Here is a 19,753-nt window from a genome sequence, read left to right as displayed (position 1 = left end):
CTTTTGTTGTGATTTGGTGCTATATAAATAAAATTGAATTGAATTGAATTGCTTAAAGAATGGAGAACACAAACTTTGTCCAAAAACCTCTTATGTTTTTATTTTTAGCAGTCTCTTTTTTCTGCAAAATGATAACCAAGTTAGCCTTTTCTTTTGATACAACATACCTACTTTGTTTGGAACCGGTGAATAATGGAAAACATGTTTAGCTGTTTGTTTTTTTTGTAAAAAGATAACGGTGTTAGCTTTTTCTGCAGCTACAGGGCATGTATGGTATCACTCTATCAAACAAGAAGACAGTCGCATGTAACTACGACGGTGTTTGCTAGTTCACCTTACATGCATTAATGTAATAACGTGGTTAGCCTACTCAACGTAAATTACACATGAACAACATTAAGCTCCTCACGCAGAGAAGAACGGTTGCTGCTGCATCATCATCCGTCTGCTACACTGGCAGGGCTAGGGGCCAGGACTCTCCTCTTCGGGTTTTTGGGGGATGTTGCTAACTCCAGGTCCAATAACAGGCAACCCACCCGCAGCAGATGTGCTCGGTGTGAAGTCTCGCAGCAAGCTATCAAATACGATGCATTTCTCTGCTTTTAAAAAAACGCTATTGCGTTGCCAGGTCTTTCATTGGATTCGAGGTGTTACTTCCTTTGCACAGTATCACAGTATCACCTTAAAGCACTTGTTGCTGCTGAGTTTGCATATTTTGCTGTGAAGTACAGCCAGACTTTTGACCGCTTTGCCTTGGACATTTAATCTGTAGCTCTGCTCTCAAAGAACATACGTACCTGGACCCGCCTACTATCCTCGGAAACGTAAAATGATTGGCTAGAATCCAAAGTGTATGACATCTCAAGAAAAAAAAAAGCCACCCGTATCCGGTATACCCGCACCCAATGTTCCCTCTAATTTTTCATGTGTCTGAGCGAACACAGAAACTCCCTGAGCGATCCCTTGGACCACTGTGAGCAACAGCAGACGTGTGCACTGTGGTGACGCCAGCATTGAATCCATGCAAGTTACATGGTTTATTAAAATAATAAAATTACAGCATTTACATTTATGTTAGACTACTTTTAATTAACTATTTTAGCCCACTTACAATGAAAATTTAAAAAAACAAAACAAAAAAATCTTGTTCATGACCTGTGTAGCATGTTAACACTATTGGAAGTAAAAATAACTTGAACTCCAATTTTGAAAACACAAGTTTCTTTTGTTTTTTTTTCATAAAGCTCTGACTTGTATTATGAGTCTGTGGTCTGGGAGAGAGTCTGTAACTCTGTCTGCAAAATACAGTAAATAATGACCAATGTTGGGTAATTAATTATATAGTTACTTCTTCAAAAAAGTAACTGAGTTATGCAAACAACAAAGTTTTTTGCAGCTGTTTACCTAAAAATGCAGCCAAGGCGTTTTTTTAAATAAACATTTTAAATTATTTAGAGAACAATCATCAAATTGCATCAAATCTGATGCCACACAAATTATTTGTGCCACTCCAAAAATAATTTCTGTCAACTATGAGATGAAGGAGAACAACAGCCTGATACCTGCAGGCCTGACAGCAGCAGATGTGTCACTGCTGTAACACCTGTAACACTCAGCAGTCGCCTCATTGTTCTGACACACACTAAACGTCGCCACGCCGCTTTGCTCGCTAAAACACCGGTGTCGGCACATAAGGACGCTGTCAGAGCCTGTCAACGACATTGATTAGCTGCGTATATACGAATGTGAATCGCATTACTGGCTGGATCCCATACGGGAGCAGCCAGTCACTGACTAACACTGCAAAACAGACTTGTTAAAGTATTGATTTTAATTTCAATTCAGGTTAGATTTTTTTTTTTGTGCGCAACGCAGATTTTCTGTGCGCAGAGACCGTGCCAGCAGTGCGCAATTGTGCACACACACAGCTTCGAGGGAACATTGCCGGTACCCATTCCTAACTCTGTTCCACATGTGTTATGTTTCCTTCAGGATTAGCTAAATAAGAGAGGATTATTTTCCATTTATTAAACTGCATTTAGCTACTCTTTCGTATCACATTTACTTTGGGAATGCACCAATTGGTCCACATCCTGTTTATGCAGGGCCCACTTTTAAACGGTAAATTGCTGAAAATGTAGCCATATATAGCGCTTTTCTGTGTCTTGCACTCCTTTGCATAGATTGAAGCATCTGTGTGTTCCTGTTTTGTTGAGTGTATCTGTCTGTGTGGCTGTTGAAGGCTACTGAGAGTGTGACCTTCACAGTTCACCAGAGGACCATCTATTACATTTGTTAGGTTATGCGTTTTTGATATTATTGCATCCTCACTGGCACACTCAGTCCTTAGTGTGGGCTTACCCTGCTCCATACCTTGTTAAGGATAAAGAACTTACAACCTGGAAGTAGATTATATCTCCCATAGTGAGATACAGAGAATGGTTGCTTACCAGGGTAACTCTGGTTTTCTGAAACCCAGGTGATGTTTGGTTTTCACCTCCAAACAATCGCAGTCAGAGATCAGGTGAAAGAGGAAAGAGCAGAGAGCGTCAAAATAAAAGGGAAATTATGGGAGCAAACACCAGAGTTTAACAATTGTTCATCACTAAATACAGTACAGATATTTTAATAAGGAGAGGTTATTTGAAAGAATGAAATTGATTTACTGATGAACAGAATTTAAACAGGTGATTTGCCGTTAGACTCAGATGGCCTATCTCAGCGGAACAGAACCCCGTCTGTGAAAAGGATTAGAGCAGGAGCCCCGAGAGCCTGGAAGCTGGTGGTGGAATGGTTGAATGGAGCATGAGTGATGAGATGAGGCGTGTACAAGGAAGAATAACCGAGGACACAGCATGAATGCTGATTGGCCTGGAGAAGGTGATTGGACTAGACCACTTCAGGAACGCCTTTAGCCACACCTCACCAGGTGTAGACAATCGGCAGTTAAACCTAGGCAACACCTGAAGACAACTGCATTTCCACTGTAAGGAGTGTAAGGGTTGCAATGGGCTGTAACAAAGGACAAGCACAGATGAGTCCACTATCATAGACTGGAACATCATTCATAACTTTTTATGTTATAAAGGGGGTGGCAGTAGAGCTTCTGTGATTGGTCACATCAGAGAGTGCTTGGTTATCAGAGAGTTACCATAGTAACCAAAGGTTTTAAAGATTGCAATATAGCTATTGTTGTCCAGAGGGGCCGATGGTGCGATATGGCAGCCTCGCTTCTGTCAGTCTGCCCCAGGGCAGCTGTGGCTACAACTGTAGCTGCCTCCACCAGTGTGTGAATGTGAGAGTGAATGAATAGTGGCATTGTAAAGCGCTTTGGGTGCCTTGGAAAGCGCTATATAAATCCAATCCATTATTATTATTATTATTATTATTATCAAATCAACAAAATATTAAAGAATCATTAAATATGTGGAATAGTTCATTCTTTCCTTTTTTCATCAGTGGTTTACACACTGGCTTGCAGGCAAAATGTCACTGGTTCGATTGCAACCGGAGATACAAATCAGGGTTGTGCCTGGAAGGGCATCTGGTATAAAACTCTGCCGTATCAAAAGATGCTGAGCTATCAGGTGTGGTGACCCCTTGTGACAAGGGAGCAACTGAAAGTGAAACACTGTTTTGCTTTGTCTTTGTGTAAAGTGTCCTTGAGTGTTTTGAAAGGCGCTTAATAAAATGTATTATTATTATTATTATTAATGTTTTGTATAGAATCATAACAAAATGTGAAAAGTTCAAAAGACTATGCGGCTGTTTAGCTGTGCCTGTCCGTCTGCCATCAGCTGAGAGAGATGCCGGTCAACTCTCTGGAGAAGCCGTGGACGGTAGACCCCTCTGAGGTGGCAGAGCGGCGGGATCTTAGGGACAGTCGCCTGGTGTTCAGCATCGATCCACGCGGCTGTGAAGATGTAGACGACACGCTGTCTGTACACAAGCTCCCCAACAGAAGGCTGGAGCTGGGAGTTCACATTGCTGATGTCACTCACTTTGTCAAAGAGGGTTCGCTCACAGACTTGGAGGCACGTTCAAGGTGAGGAACTGGTTGGAGTGGTTGGGTAGAGTAGGTGGGATATAAAAGGATAAAAGAAAATTACAGCATCTTGCATAAGTGTTCAGAGGAACTTTCAGAAGTACAAAGAGGCAAGAAAGTTGTTGCCTGAATTAATGTTGCATCAGCAGCATGCCTTGTAGCGCAATTATAAATAACACAGAGGGCCACCTTAAATAAGGCTCGTGTCTGATGTGAAGCATTAAGCCTTAAATGTCTATCATTTAATCACATGTAGAAGGACTTCACAGGGTCCATGATGGCTTTGAAAGTATCACTGGCACCAGGAATTGAACCAATGGTCAGCACGTTGTTGGTTCAATCCCTGGTGCCTTCGGGCTTCATGTTAAAGTCACCTTGCACAAAATACTTAACCCCCAAATTTCCCTGGATGCATCCGTTAGTGTGAGTGTGCATGTGAGAGAAAATGCTTAAAGGTATAGACTAACGCGCTGTATGAATATGTGTGCGAATGGACGAATGCTGGTCGTGCTAAAAGGTGGTTGGGGTTCTCACAGTAGAGAACTGCTACACACAGAACACAGTGGTCCATGTTGTTACGAAGAACTTGTGCTCATTTTGAGTACGATGCCATTAACAGGACAGGGGAATGTTTCCGCTGTGGGAAAGCCTGAGTGATTTTCACTGTGGCCTTCATAAACATATATTACTACGGGACATGGCAGCCATACTTGTACACAACATTCAACCAGAAGGTCATGCAGCAAAAAAAGGAAAAATGAGTCCGCTTCCAACTAAATTAGTTTTATTCTACTGAGTGGTAGAAGTAAAGAACAGTGTGTCACACATCATTTGTTTTCAGATCCCCTTTGTACAGTTACGGGTGTCAGGAAAACACCGGAGGTCACATGATGGCATGTGACCTTGAGTACCTGATGTTAATGGTTTGTCTATAATTGGCTTTCAGTGCATCTTATTAATAAAGAGGATGATGATACAAGACAGTTGAACCACAGTAATAGAACAAGAAGATATTCATCTGTGTTTATGTCCAGATATATGCACATGTTCTGATTTATTTATTTATTTTGTGCTGTATTGTACAAATGAATAAAACTGAGTTTAAAATATCTGCAGTAAATGAAGTGAAGGTCGGGGCTGCAAAAGTAATGCTTGCACTTGATCTCCACAAATTTTCCTTCCTGGGAACATGCAGCGATGACACCATGTGACAGGGAAGCAGCCCAAAAAAATTTGTGTCACAGCTGAACGGCCGACAAATCTGCAGCAAATGCATTCTGCTGTCATCTCGGTGTAATCTCGCTATAATCCAAAATCTCTACGGAATTCTTTCAGCACCTTGTTGAGTCTTGGAAGTGAAGAAAGGAGTGTTCAGAAGGCAGAAGTGTCTAACCCAGTGCTAATAAAATGTATCTGATAAAGTGTAGTCTGCAGATAAATTAGTAAGAAGGTCCATGAAGTGCATGTCGTTTTTTAAAGGCAGCAGCAGCAGCAGCAGCAGCATGTACAGAAGATGATTGAGAGCCGAGTGAGGAGAGAAACTCCGTGTAGACTGTTAACAACGTGCACTTATAAAATAATACTGAAATCTTACTATATATTTTTTATGTTGTGATTTTTAATGTAGTTTTGGTCCTCTGCTTTCTCTCTGACTTACTCTAAAATTCCATTTTACATTTCATAGCTGTCCACAAAGCAGCGTGCAGATCACCCACCTGTCCAGCTCGCCTCCACACTTTAAAGAAGTAAATTAAAATCTCATGATTGTGGTTTGAAGCCTTAAATTCTATTTCAGAAAATGGGGAATATTTATTAAATCATAAGAAAAACATTTTGCTTATTTATTTCATCCTTCCTGACTTATTAATAAACAGAAGGATGAAAATGACAAAGGTGGAACAAACTCTGAATATTTAGTACTTATTTTCGAATTATGTCTCACTTTTGATTAGAAAGAAGATGATAAAGCTGCTGCTTTGATCTCATTGCCTTTTTATATTTATTATGTCACTTCTTAAGGGCTACAACCTACTACCTGGCAGACCGCAGGTACGACATGCTGCCTGCTATTCTCAGCGCAGACCTTTGCTCACTGCTGGGAGGTGCTGACAGGTTAGTAGACTTCCCATCACACGTTTCATTTTCATATGCTTAAAATGCATGCTAGTTGTGTAACTGACACTTTCAAATTCAGGTATGCAATGAGCGTGCTTTGGGAGCTTGACGCAGAATCCCTTGAAGTCCAAGAGGTCTGGTATGGTCGTACACTCATCCGCTCCTCCTATCAGCTCCACTACGAGCTGGCTCAGGCGCTCCTCAACGGAGAACAGGTTGAGGTAGCGGAACTGGCCAACCTGGGTCCTCAGGAAAAGGGTTCTAAGCTAGCTCAACTCACTGAGGCACTTGAGATGCTCACACATGTAGCCAGACATCTTCGGGCAAAGAGGGACAGAGGAGGAGCGCTGGAGCTGGAAGGAGTGGAGGTATGATTGGTTTCTTGTATCTTCATAGAGTATTTTGTGTGTTTTGGTAATGTGTGTACTTAACAGTAAGACTATATAAATAAAGACTGCAAACATTTAAGGTTCATGTTCTTAATTGAAAGCGTAAGCATGTTATAGCTGAGTGTCTAACCCTAACACATCGTCACTACTGACGTCTAACATACGACACAAAATGATTCAATGAATCTGAAGTGAATCAAACAAAGTAAACCGTGCACATAGCTTCAGTGGAGAGAAATCCATTCTGCACATTAAAAACTGGAACCACTATCTTTCTCGCACATTTCAGCTGCAGAAGATTCTCCCTTCTAAGCTTCTGTCTAAGTGAAAGTTTGACTTAACCTCTGTGTTTGGTCGTTTTGTCAGATGACATCATGGTTAGAAAATTCAGTATCAGTCACCCCGAAACACTTCATACAGCCGAGGGGAGGAAATCAGGTCAAAAGACACCTGTGGAAAAGGGCCAGGGATTAATGATAACTAATGATTAAATGGAGATTGGTCTATAAACATGTAGTCAGTGATAATGATGACAAAGAGGTGATGATGATGTTCGGCGTCATCATGAGAATCCCCCAGCTGCCACGGTCTATTGCAGCATAACTAAGGGAGGATTCAGGGTCACCTGGTCCAGCCCTAACTATATGCTTTAGCAAAAAGGAAAGTTTGAAGCCTAATCTTAAAAGTAGAGATAGTGTCTGTCTCCTGAATCCAAACTGGAAGCTGGTTCCACAGAAGAGGGGCCTGAAAACTGAAGGCTCTGCCTCCCATTCTACTTTTAAATACTCTAGGAACAACAAGTAGGCCTGCAGAGCGAGAGCGAAGTGCTCTAATAGGGTGATATGGTACTACAAGGTCATTAAGATAAGATGGGGCCTGATTATTTAAGACCTTGTATGTGAGGAGCAGGATTTTGAATTCTGGATTTAACAGGAAGCCAATGAAGGGAATCTGCTCTCTCTTTCTAGTCCCTGTCAGGACTCTTGCTGCAGCATTTTGGATCAGCTGAAGGCTTTTCAGCGAGTTTTTTGGACATCCTGATAATAATGAATTACAGTCGTCCAGCCTGGAAGTAATAAATGCATGAACTAGTTTTTCAGCGTCACTCTGAGACAGGATATTTCTAACTTTAGAGATGTTGCACAAATGGAAGAACGCAGTCTTACATATTTGTTTAATATGTGCATTGAAGGACATGTCCTGGTCAAACATGACTCCAAGGTTCCTCACAGTGTTACTGGAGGCCAAGGTAATGCCATCCAGAGTAAGAATCTGCTTAGATACCATATTTCTAACATGTTCAGGACTCAGTACAATAACTGAATGAATTTAGACGCAGGAGTCTTCCAGGTCTTTATGTTTAGTTTGGTTTTTTGCTGTGTTATTTACAGAATTACAGATGGATACCATATATTTCTTTTCATCGATAATAAATTATAGTACGGTCTAATAGAGACGTTATTTTTAAAATCAGGCGTCTAAGCAGAACACGTTCCTCAGCAGAAAACATTTTATCAGAAAGTCATTTCAGTGAGAATATTGGAATAAAGAAACCAAGCACTCCACTGTGAAACCACTGACAGTTTTCACATTAGATCACAGCCATTTATCTACAGCGGCTGGTCGGCCATCTGTTAAAACCTCATATGGACAATTCCTGTTGTTCTATAAGATGCTCTCTAATAGGATGTCTTGGATTTATTTATTATTCAGTTATTGCATTCCTGTTATGGCTGTACGCACACAGAATATTGATATGAAGTAAAAATGATTCTCTCGGGTTGCTTCTGGGATAGTGGAAAAACCAATATATTTCTAAAAGTGTGTTTAATGATTGAGCTGCCACCCAAAAATCAAGTTCTTATCTTGACAAAGCTGGATTATTGACCGCTGGTGAAACATCTGTTGTCCTGAAGGATAAGGACAACAGATGTTTCATCTTGATCTATTATATAAAACGGCCAAAACTGTGTTCAAATCCAAACTTTCTGGCTTCTTTTGGTTCCTGCTGAAGTGCTTTGGGTCCCCTCAGTTCATCCTTAGTCTGAGAAAAGTTTTGTTCTCTCTTTAAGGCACATTTCCTTTGAGCTAACTTAAACTCTGATTGGCTGTCCACTATAAACAAAAAGCATGAACAGCAGATCGGTGGAGTTTCTGTGCCCATGAGCAGAGCTGTGTGCCTGTTAGGGATATGTGTTCTTACTGGTATGATAGAGAGCTGAACGTAGGAAAGACAGTAGACTGTTTTCAGGTTGAGATTCATTCACATTTGGTTCTCCGTGCAGCATTTGTTCCGGTGGAATGGTGCATGTTCAACTGAGTTAAAGTAAACTGTAGTAAAATGTGGCCCACTGATGCATTTTCATATTCTTTTTCATTGAAGTCACGTTAGAAGCATTTTCCCTTTTCAGGTGGGTGCCCAGCTGGATGAGGAGAGGAACATTACGGCCCTGGTCCCTCGTCAGCCCCTGGAGGTCCATGAGACCGTGGCAGAGTGCATGATTTACGCCAACCACTGGGTGGCCCGCAAGATCCAGGAAGCTTTCCCCAACCAGGCCCTTCTAAGGTGTCACCCACCACCACAACAGGAGCTATTCAACCAGCTGGTGGACACTGCAAAGGCCAAAGGTTTCACCATTGACACCAGGTAATGTTTTTGACTGTTCAGTATAGAAACTGAGGAAATGCATATTGTAGTCCAACGCACATCATGTTCAGACACACAAGTGTGTGAACCTGAAATGTTTGATAACACGGGGACACACTCAGGTGTCACATGAGCAGTCAGACAAGAAGAAGACATGTTCCTTCAGCTCAGGTTGAGGTTGAAGCCAAATATGCTTCCAAACCAAAGACTAGAACATATGATGAAGCATATCTTGCCTTTGGCTTCAGCTTCACAACAGCTGTCGTGGCAAGGTCGGTCTCCCCGACAGAATTAGTTTCCCCTGCGTCGGGAGCACACGCTGGGCTGTCCAAATCACGGACAAACAGGATCCCACATTCTTGATTTTCAGTTCACAAACACTTCTTATAACGACTAACTACTCCTGAAACTTTGGAGGTTTTAGCTCTTTACACAGTAAAGTTACAGGATAAATATAATTATCAGGCAAAATGTCCTTCGTTTGTTAAAATAATCCCGTCTGATACCACGAGAGGACAATAAATATTTCATTTTCTGTTGTAACCCTTAAACTGAATGGTAATGTAACGACACTCAGGTTTCACTTTTTTACAAAACTAAAACATCACTACTTCCACGTCTGACTGTTTGTAATGGAGGCGGCGTAACCTGGATCCACACTCCGTGCCCAGCGAACGCTCGCCACGCAGGGGGAACACATGCTGTCGGCGATGCCGACCTCGGCACAACGCTGATCCTGCCGCAGTTTGTTCCCCGGTTCAAATCCCGGACAAACAGGATCCCACAGCTGTTTATGCTTTTAAACCCGTTTTGCACAGAGAGCAGTGTTGAATATTCTCACACGGGAACAAAACAAACAACTCAAATAATTAAAGATGGTTTGTTTTTCTGTTTTTTAAAAGAGGCAGTGATTTATTTAATTACAACCTGTAATCTATTACAGTTAACTTTTATTTGTTTAACTGTTTACAAAAGGTCTGAGGATCTGAGGCGTGGAATGAACTGCAATGGAGTTTGAAAACAAAATATGAATGTGCGGTTGGAGGATTGTGGGGGGGGGGGTTAAACCAACAGCAGAACCGGTCCCAGGACAAGAGACATGGTGATGCAAGTAGCTTTGTGTCACTGACTGCTGAGATGAGAGGCCTCACTCATCCCTGGTTTCTGGCTCTGTTCCTTCAGGTCCAACAAGGCTTTAGCTGCCTCACTGGACCGAGCTGTGGACCCACAGGACCCCTTGGTGAACAGGTTGTTCAGAATGATGGCCACCACTGCTATGTCACAGGCTCTGTACTTCTCCACTGGTGCTCATCCTCAAGACCAATACTACCATTATGGTACGATACCGCTGCACAGCTTTTATTGGCTGCACTAGAGTTTCAGTGTGACTGTGGGTCAGTCCATCCATCACACGTCTGCACACACTTGTCCAACGTCTGTTGTTTGTGAAGAATTATTCGACTGAGAACTAGAAAGAAGGCTAACGTGCTGATATTTGCTTCGTTGTCGTAGGTCTGGCTCTGGATCGCTACACACACTTTACCTCACCCATCCGTCGGTACGCAGACATTGTCGTGCACCGCCTTCTTACCGCAGCCCTGCACATGCAGAGGGGCGTTGTATCTGGTAAAGCACCAGCCAGTAACAAAGAAGTGGAGGAAATGGCTCACCATGTCAACAGCAAGAACAGGGTCAGGGGTGTTTTATTGTTTGTGTTTTTCAATGATTCACCTCTTACTCTATTAACAGAAGCTGTGCTGACGTCTGTGTTTCATTTGCAGGCAGCACAGGCAGCCCAAATGCGATCCACAGCACTGTTTCAGTGTCTGTTTTTCAGAGAACGAGACCCTCAGACAGACCCGTGCTGTGTGGCTGACGCTGTTGTCTACTCCATTCGAGACAACGGTGTCTTGGTGTTTATCCCAGAGTAAGAACCTTCAGTCCTGTGTTTTGTTCTGCAGTCTTCTTCTTTTCCTTTGTTTAATGGAGCTGTACAGCAGCTCACAGACGGCCAACCACTCGTGTATTTTTAATAGACGAATTCAAAGTTTATGACAATGAATGAATTTGTTGGAAGATGTAATTGCACGCTAATCAATGTATATTTAACAGTATACACGCTAGTTTTATTTTCTCTTAAAAAACCTCAAAATGAGTTTTAAATTGTATAAATTTACTAAACTAATTCCTTAAACATTTATTGTGAGCAGGGAAAATCGGCTAAAACCCCGAATCTTTTCTCTACCAGGCTTTAAATAAGTTAATTGCATTGCTGAAGTTGAGTCTGTGGGGAGGGACGGTGCTTTGGAGCCAGCCTTGTGTTTGTGGCACTTCTACGTTAGCTTAGCTAACCTCTGGAGGTTGCTGCTTGTTTATTGCAAGGAAAGTGTAATTTAATAACATCAGTGTTCTCCATGCTTGTGGTGTTACAGGGATATGCAATATTAACAGTTTATTAAAATGTAACCTGTGGTCATTTTGAGAAGGCTGTAGAATCCATGTAATGATTAAAATCACAGGGCGCAAAGCAGGTTGAGTAATATCACTGAGTAAGTAAGGCTGCCTCTGACCACAGCCATGTTGTTCACAGGTATGGTGTGAGGGGGCCTGTGTATCTGAAGAACAAAGAGGGCCTGGTGGTGGTAGCGGGACAGGACGGCAGCTGTGATTGGCAGGGTGGCACTGTGCGAAAATACCCGGACCGCATTACCACCACCTCCAGCTGTGGCACCTCCACCTTCAAACTGTTTGACCACATCACCGTAAGTCACAGAAAACGCTAATCAATCATTTTAGAAGGTTTCCAGCAATGCAGCGCCTAAAGGCGACGATTCCAAATATATATGCATGAGTGTATATGAATCACAGGTTCATACGACTACTGGATCTTTTGTGGTCCAACATTAAGAGACGTTTTATGATCTTGTTGTGATAAAGTGTTGTGTGGTTGCTGCTTTGTTAGCTAATCTCAAGGTAACAAAACGTCAGTAAGATGAATGAGACGAAAATGATTCCTGAAAATAAATCATTTAAAGTTATTCAGTTTATTGTTTTTAAATATTATATGAAAACAAAAACATAAGTGTGGGGGGGGAGGCTCTCCTCCAAGACAAGAAATGTAATGCTTCCAGTTTGTGGCGTTTCTACACAAACCTTTTTGTAAAGGGAGATAAAAAATGACAGTGGGCGGTAATTGTTTTCACATAAACGCCTTTAAACGCTGCACGGTCGCACTCTCTCTCTCGCACTCGATAAATGATCCATTGTTGCTCTGCACACGTTTGTTACCACAAACGTCGCATGCACTTATGTCATTGTCATGAGACACTCTTGCAAACAAACTCACGGTTTAGTAACACAGTAGAGCAGCGTGTTTACGGGACAGTAACAGTAATCTAATTACCTTTTTTGCAACAGTAATCCCTTACTTTACTCGTTACTTGAAAAAAGTAATCTAATTATGCGTTGCTGCCCATCACTGGCGTCAAGTTATATTAAGTTCAGGCATGTTACACACGATGATTGTGAGGAATAAGTGCATGTGATTTAAGCAAAAAGAGCAGGAAACATTACCCTAAGGTTAGCTAACAAAAAGAAACTGAAGTAACGGTGTGTTATTCTCACATCTTTGGCTTTAAGACATGAAAAAGTGACAGAGTACTGCTGCTTCCACTGTTATCAACATCTTTTCTTTCTTTCATGGACTTATCCTGGGGTCATAAATGTCAAAGGGCAAAGGCAATGCTAACAACATAGCTTACTGATGGATGATGATGGATGACACATGTGGCCAAAACAAGATAGAAAGAAACATTAGCCCAAACACAAGTTGTCCACCACAGCATTGACTGCTGTCAAGCTATGATCATATCAAACAAAGAGATGATGATGATATTCAACAAACAAATCAACAAAACAACAACCTCACTGTGACACTTGACCGAGGTCACAGTGTTAATGAATGTTTTTCTCCCCCTCTGCTCCAGTCTCCACGTCGTGTGAATGTTAGGAAGCACAGTAAAGAAAGTTCGTGTACGGATGGATGAACGTTTGTTACATTGGATACGTGTGTGTAACATACGTATCCAATTTATCCTATTTATGAACAAAATTGTGGCACAGTCGGAAACTTCTCCACTCTACACCACTGTCTACTTAGCTGTGACGCTGCGCACAGTGCTGAGAGGACTGCTGTTATATATTACGTCACAAACCTTAAGTGGGCCTGTCTTTGCATAGCATTCCATTAGACTATTTTCAGTAGGTGCCATTACTGTGTAGTGATCGAACTGAGGAATACTGTGACTTACGTTCTCTGCTCTCTTCAGGTTCGTATTTCTGTCCACTCTTCAACTTGCCACGCTGACCGTCTAAACCTCGAGGTCATCAGCAACAAGCCTCACCACAGTGCCAAGTCCCAGCAGCCCAGCCCTCAGGGCCGCAGTCAGCTGGTCAAAGAGGTGGTGCGTCAGAATGAAGAGGCGCTGGCTCAGGAGAAGACAGCCCGGCGCCCCAAACTCTCCAAAGAGGAAAGAGAGTTTCGTCAGAGCAAAACTCCCAGTCTGTACTCTATTCTGGAAGAAATCAGAGAGTTGGCTCTGATGGATCTGGAAAGGGCTTCACGCCTCCCGGCAACAACAGCATAGAAACGCTGTAGCCCAGCTTTACCTCCAAGCAGACACTTGTGAGAACTGCACGCTGTGCGCTAACAGAACGGTGATCATTGAAGATCACTCGTGCTGAGTCATCCAGGTCATTCTTGTAGCTCCAGATTGTGTGTGGACAAACCACACGAGTGTGTGAAGTCACAGGAAAGCAAACACAATATTAAGTAAAAACATGTCCCGCCATCTTTTTAGAAACCAGAGTCAAACCGAATCAGTGGATACGTTTTGTAAAAGTTAGTTTTTAAAATCACATCAAGTTAAACTTAGTTGTAAGGAGGATAGGGAACGTGTTAATGCCAGTGAAGTGTCAGCAGTTACTTTGACAAGACCTAGTACTCACTGCAAATGTGGTTCAATCCTGCAGGAAACTAGTCAACTGCAGCAGGTTAAAGAAGTCTGGTAACAAAAGGCTTTTCTCTCAGCACCAGTGATCTCAATATCTCACTGGTGGGATCAATGTCTTGTGTAAATTAAATGTCTTGTGTTATAGAACCATTTTTGGTGAGTTCACACATATTGTACTACCTGTGACCACTTCATACAAAACCCAGCACGAGTATTGTTCTGGAGATGATAAAACGTCCACTCGTCCATTTTCTTCTGCACGTCCTGGAATCTGTCCCAGCTGTCATAGGGTGAGAGGCAGGATACGCCCTGGACAGGTCACCGGACTGATAAAACTTCATGTCACTCATTAGCAGACTTTAAAATAAACCCGTAGAGTAATGAAATACACCTGAGGTTGGTTGTGTTGGAAGTGATGTATAAAACTAGGATGTATTTATCTTATAGTTTGTATATCAAGAGCCTGTATAGAAGACACCAACACCAAGGACATTTTTATTGTTTGAACTGGTAAATAATCAGAAGCGTTTTTTGGTTTGTGGATTTTAAGATCGTTTTCTAGAACTACCAACAGAAATATGAACTGTACATAACTATTTCAATATGTGTGCAGTGGCCTGTAATTAAAAATGGTGTTTTCATTAGCGCAGATGGAGCCACTTCATCGTGTTGCGTTTCATGTCCCTGCAGTAGCTTAAGAAAGAACTGTTCATAATTGAACGAGCACTTAATGCTTGGAAGAGGGTGATGGTCAGTTGACAGCTCACATACTACACACACACAGAGGCCTTTTATAGAAACATGTTTGCAACCAAAATTCTGCCAATAGTGAAACTGGAGAAAGAAGATGCATCAGAGCAGGAACTGTGGATCAGTTCAAATATTTTTCTGTAACAGATACCAACACATGGTAAATACGTTTAGGATTTGGACTTTTAAAAATAAGAAAAACATTTATTTCCATTGATTATAAATGTCTTTGCTAACCCAAAGCTGACGTCACAGTAGGAACATGTGCTCAAGATATAAACCACCAGAAATGCACAACATTACTCGAATGAGCAGGCACGAACATTGGGAAACCTTTAAATCTGCTCACTGCCAAAGCTTTTCAGCAGAAACTGCTGCACGTGAACTTTAATCCCCCTCTACACAGTCGTTGCTGAGCTGTTGCTCAGGGCTGAGGCCGGTCTCAGCCTCAGCGGGCTCAGAGTCTTTGGGGGGAAGCGGGCTGGTTTGTTGCGTGGAGGTGTTGTTGGAAGGCTCGAGGTCAGGATCTTCTACAGTTTCATCTCCATCAGTAGAACCTTTGATGACATTTGGTGAGGATGCAGCTGGAGGTTTGTCTCCTAACATGTCAGCAGTCTGAGAGGCTGAAGGGCCTGAAAGGGTTGAGAATTAGAAACAGTGATGGTTTCAGTCAACACAGACACACTCAGTCTACTACGATTTATAAAAGACAGGCAAAGCTGAGATAATGAAAAATGAAACTGTAAACTGCAGGGTTCAAACTCATTGTTCAGGGTCAAATTTAAGCACTTTAAGCACTTTCAAGGTCCATTATCAAGCTTTTCCAGCACATTACCAAAAAAACAGTTTGCATGTTCCACTTTGCATCACCTCAGTAAGACCATGTAAAAATTAAAACAAATCGTCTTAGGTTGACTTAAATGTTCTTTGTTCCTCTTTTGTTAAAACAGAGAAAAATGCACCACACAAAAATACTGAAAAAGGAAATGGTTGTCTTATATGCATATAGTGCACAAACTCAAAAAACTCATTTCTCTCAAAAATGCAGATGTGCAAATGTGAACAAATCAACTTGTTAGAGATGCTCATCTCCACTTGGAAAAAACAACCACACAAAAGAAGAAATCTGCACAAATGAACAAGTCTGCTCATCAGATATTGATGCTTCTTTCCTACGTGACACAACAACAGGAGACAGATGTTTGGTACTTTAACTAGTTAAGCACCCACACCACCAAAAATGGGGGAAAAGAGAGGAGATCACATTTAATCGGTTATAACACGAGGTCAGAAATATAAGTGCAGACATGAGTGTCCACAGAAGCCTCTGAATCTCAGCTGTAAACCATTTCTACAAACACCAAACAGTTAAAAGAGCAGTTACATCACCATGAATCTGTGGACAGGTAACATCCATATTTTGATTTATGATTTTCTGGAGTTAAATGTGACCCAAAGTATATTTTATAGCATATAAGCTATAAAATACTTTTAAAAATTAGGTGAGGGAAATAATCATTTTTTTCTATGTTTGAGTCCCAGTAACTTTGACATAGTAACATCTGCAGTAATATTTACCCCTCTGATGACAGCTCACAAGCGTTAGCTTTATTTTGATACCAAGACTGTTTACACAGAGTTTGTAATTGCAGAGAAATACTCCATTTATTTTGGCCTCTTCATTTTCGAGCAGGAAGCTCAGAAAAGCCCTGGGGGCCTAACAGGTCAAAGTTCATTCCCAATAAAACTAACTGTGAGATGTTTGACTACATTGCTCTCTGGATTATTGTTACAGTCCTAAATGATCAGCTTTAAAGTGTTTGTGCTAATAACACCATGTACAGTAAGACAGGCATGGAGAACAGCACTGACGGGAGGCTTTGAACAGATGACACACTCAGTTCAATTCAACATATAAGACTTTAAAAACGCACAAACATCGACCTAAAATCTATTTATTCAGTCCATCACCTGTCATAGAATTATGTCAAATAATAATGTATTGTTCATCTCCCTTAAATAAACAGGCAGCCTTAAAGTATGAAACATTCATTCATTAAAACACTAAAATGTGTCTGTCGTCTCCGTGGCTGATAGAGCCCCACAGGCATCAATGTGAGCTTAAAGCCATTTATAATTTTTAAATGGTTTAATGTGTCGGTGCTCACGATAAACACATTTTGAATGAAAGCCAGGGAACTTCAGCAGCACAAGAAATGGCTTCTTTGTGCCCACATGCATCAGTCCCTCTTTTTACCAGTTTTTCTTTAAGGCTTAAGTTGGCTAGTTAAGTGTCGGACTAACGATTAAAGCTTTCACTTGAGTGAAGTCACTAATATTACTGCTACTGCTAAGTAATGTTAGCCAAGTTTAAAGCACACTGCATAAATCACCATGCCATAACTAACTGCTGTGCTAGCACTGCCGTACTCTATCACACTCAGTGCATTTCAATCATTTCTCCAGATAGTTTGATAGCTAGCAAAATAATAATCATAGTTTTAAACATTAGCCTGTGTTATGTACACATACTCGAAATTATTTACTGTCATGTGACTCAAGAGTACAAATTCCTTCAGTGTCGTTTTCCATCGAACACTCATTAAAACAGCACGAACCCTGAAACTGCTTATTAAAATAATATGTATGTAAATAATAGTATGTTGCATTATAAAAAATTAAGCTTTTGACTGCCCTCCAGAGTTCACGTTAACTTCAGATCTCTGGAAGCTACACTACCCGAACGATGTCAGCTGTTTAGTTTCTATACTGGACAGAAAAAAAAAAAGGGGGGGGGGGGTGGATTGGCTCCTCTTAAGGAGGACTAATGACTAAAATGTGAAAGTTTAAAGTCGATGAGTAAATCATGCTCGGGTAATACAATGGAAACGGTCTCATATCACCATCTAGTGTTATAAACTGTAAACACATTTTTATGGGTGAAGGCTCATAATAGAGACCGATCAACAGGTCATTTTCTTTTCTATGGGTCTCATTTAAATCACATTACATCATTTCTGCGGTAAATGAGGACCCTGAAGAACGATTTAATGTCACTGTTAAAGATTTGTAGACAATAGATCGCAGACAGCTGGCTCCGCTTTAACTAAAGAGGAAGTAAAAACAGTTTGGATCACAAGTGTAAGGCAAAAACAAAAATACTACGCCTAATTGAAGCTGACATCAGACAGGCAGTAAAGAAATCAATGTTTTCTACATGCTTTGCCTCTTATTACCAAACTCCACACTAATGTGAGGAATCTCTGGTGGTTTGGACGAACTGTGCAATACGGGAACTCGTCACTCGACCTTCAGGGTTTCTGGTGGATATATACACTAGATCCACTTCACTATATTGTAAGGAGTATTCACTCACCACCCATCATCCAAATCATTGAATTCAGGTGATCCAGTAACTTCCACAGCTGTATAGAATCAAGCACCTAGGCATGCAGACTGCTGCTACTAAGTGGAAGTGTTTGGGAACGACAGCAACTCAGCCATCAAGTGGTGGATCACGTAAAATCCCAGAGTGGGGGTCAGTGGATACTGAGGCGCACAGAGGTTGCTAATTTTCTGTGGAGTCCATCGCTCCAAACTTCACGTGGTCTCCAGATTAGCTAAAGAACAGTGCACAGAAAGCTTCGTGGAATCCATTTCCATGGCCGAGCAGCTGTAGTCCAAGCCTTACATCACAGAGTGCAACGCAAAGCAATGGGACACAGCGGTGTAAAGCACGCCGCCACTGGACTCTAGAACAGGAGAGATGCAGTCTATGGAGCGACGGATCACAGTTCTCAATCTGGAAAGCCGATAGACAAGTCAACTTAGCAGTTGCCAGGACAACAGAGCTCCAGGTTTGGTGGCAGGGGGATTTCGGTGCGGGGTTGTTTTTCAGAAGTTGGGCTCAGTCTCTTCGTTCCAGTGAAAGGAACTCTTAATGCTTCAGCATGCAAAGACATTTTGGCTCCCGACTTTAAGGGAACAGTTTGGGGATGGCTTCTTCCTGTTCCAGCATGACTGGGCACCAGTGCACAAAGCAAGGTCCACAAAGACATGAACTCTGGCATGGGAGTCCTGACCAGAACACCACTGGGATGAATGAGAGCAGAGACTTGGAGCCAGGCCTTCAACATCAGTGTCTGACCTTACAAATGGTCATAAACTCCCATAAACACTCCCAGAAGAGTTGAAGCTGATATAGCTGCACAGGCGGACGTCGTGAATGGGATGTCACTCGAGTTCATATGAGTGTGGGGGCAGATGAGCAAACACTTTTGGCAATATACTGTACATTCAATGTTTTGCTTTTTGTATTTTCATATAAAGTTAATACACCAATGAAGCTAGATGATCCTTATGAACCTTCGCTGGATGTTTTGTAGCAGAATCATTAATTATTTCTGTTATATTGTGTCCCAGCTGTATGATACATTTTTGCCATTCTTACCAATTTGCTGCTGGCGTGCGCGCCTCTTTTCCAGGGCCCGCTGTCTGTTCAGCTCAATCCGGTTGTTCAGTGATGACGCGACGAATCCTACTTCCGGGTCTAAAGTAGTCTGCGTTTAATATGGCTTTTGTGTTGTTAACATGTTTAATGTTATGTATTTTCTTCTATTTGATCTCAAAAAGCTCCTAAAACAGTCAGTGATCCCTGTTGACCTCCCTCGGCTTTTATTACCGCTAATCATTTATTTAAGCTCAGTTTTTAAAACCTTACGATGTAACTACAGCCCAGCCCATGCAGCAGTATATGAATGACTAACCTCGTATTGTGGATGGATTATCTCAGTTG

General features: G+C 41.7%; 1 protein-coding gene and 1 long non-coding RNA gene across 2 annotated transcripts; one reads left to right on the top strand and one right to left on the bottom strand.

Moving 5' to 3' along the window:
- Positions 1-3,789: 3,789 nt before the first annotated feature.
- LOC146661777 (DIS3-like exonuclease 1) lies at positions 3,790-15,016 on the top strand. Its single transcript, XM_085418272.1, has 9 exons — positions 3,790-4,045; positions 6,065-6,157; positions 6,240-6,528; positions 8,961-9,196; positions 10,379-10,533; positions 10,709-10,887; positions 10,978-11,123; positions 11,787-11,958; positions 13,525-15,016. The coding sequence occupies exons 1-9, from the start codon at positions 3,807-3,809 to the stop codon at positions 13,840-13,842; spliced, it is 1,827 nt and encodes a 608-aa protein (XP_085274398.1). The 5' UTR covers positions 3,790-3,806; the 3' UTR covers positions 13,843-15,016.
- Positions 15,017-15,134: 118 nt separating this feature from the next.
- Positions 15,135-19,469, bottom strand: LOC146661776 (uncharacterized). The gene is made up of 2 exons (XR_014913271.1): positions 19,409-19,469; positions 15,135-15,590 (listed from the first exon to the last, which is right to left on the bottom strand). It is a non-coding gene; the product is annotated as an uncharacterized LOC146661776 (long non-coding RNA).
- Positions 19,470-19,753: the final 284 nt, after the last annotated feature.

The sequence above is a fragment of the Rhamphochromis longiceps genome, linkage group LG9 (genome assembly GCF_057381845.1).
Source record: "Rhamphochromis longiceps isolate RC_006_pf linkage group LG9, R_longiceps_female_GT1.1, whole genome shotgun sequence".
NCBI classification, from domain to species: domain Eukaryota; kingdom Metazoa; phylum Chordata; class Actinopteri; order Cichliformes; family Cichlidae; genus Rhamphochromis; species Rhamphochromis longiceps.
Note: the sequence above shows the minus strand (reverse complement) of the source record. Positions and strands in the feature narration are given on the sequence as shown.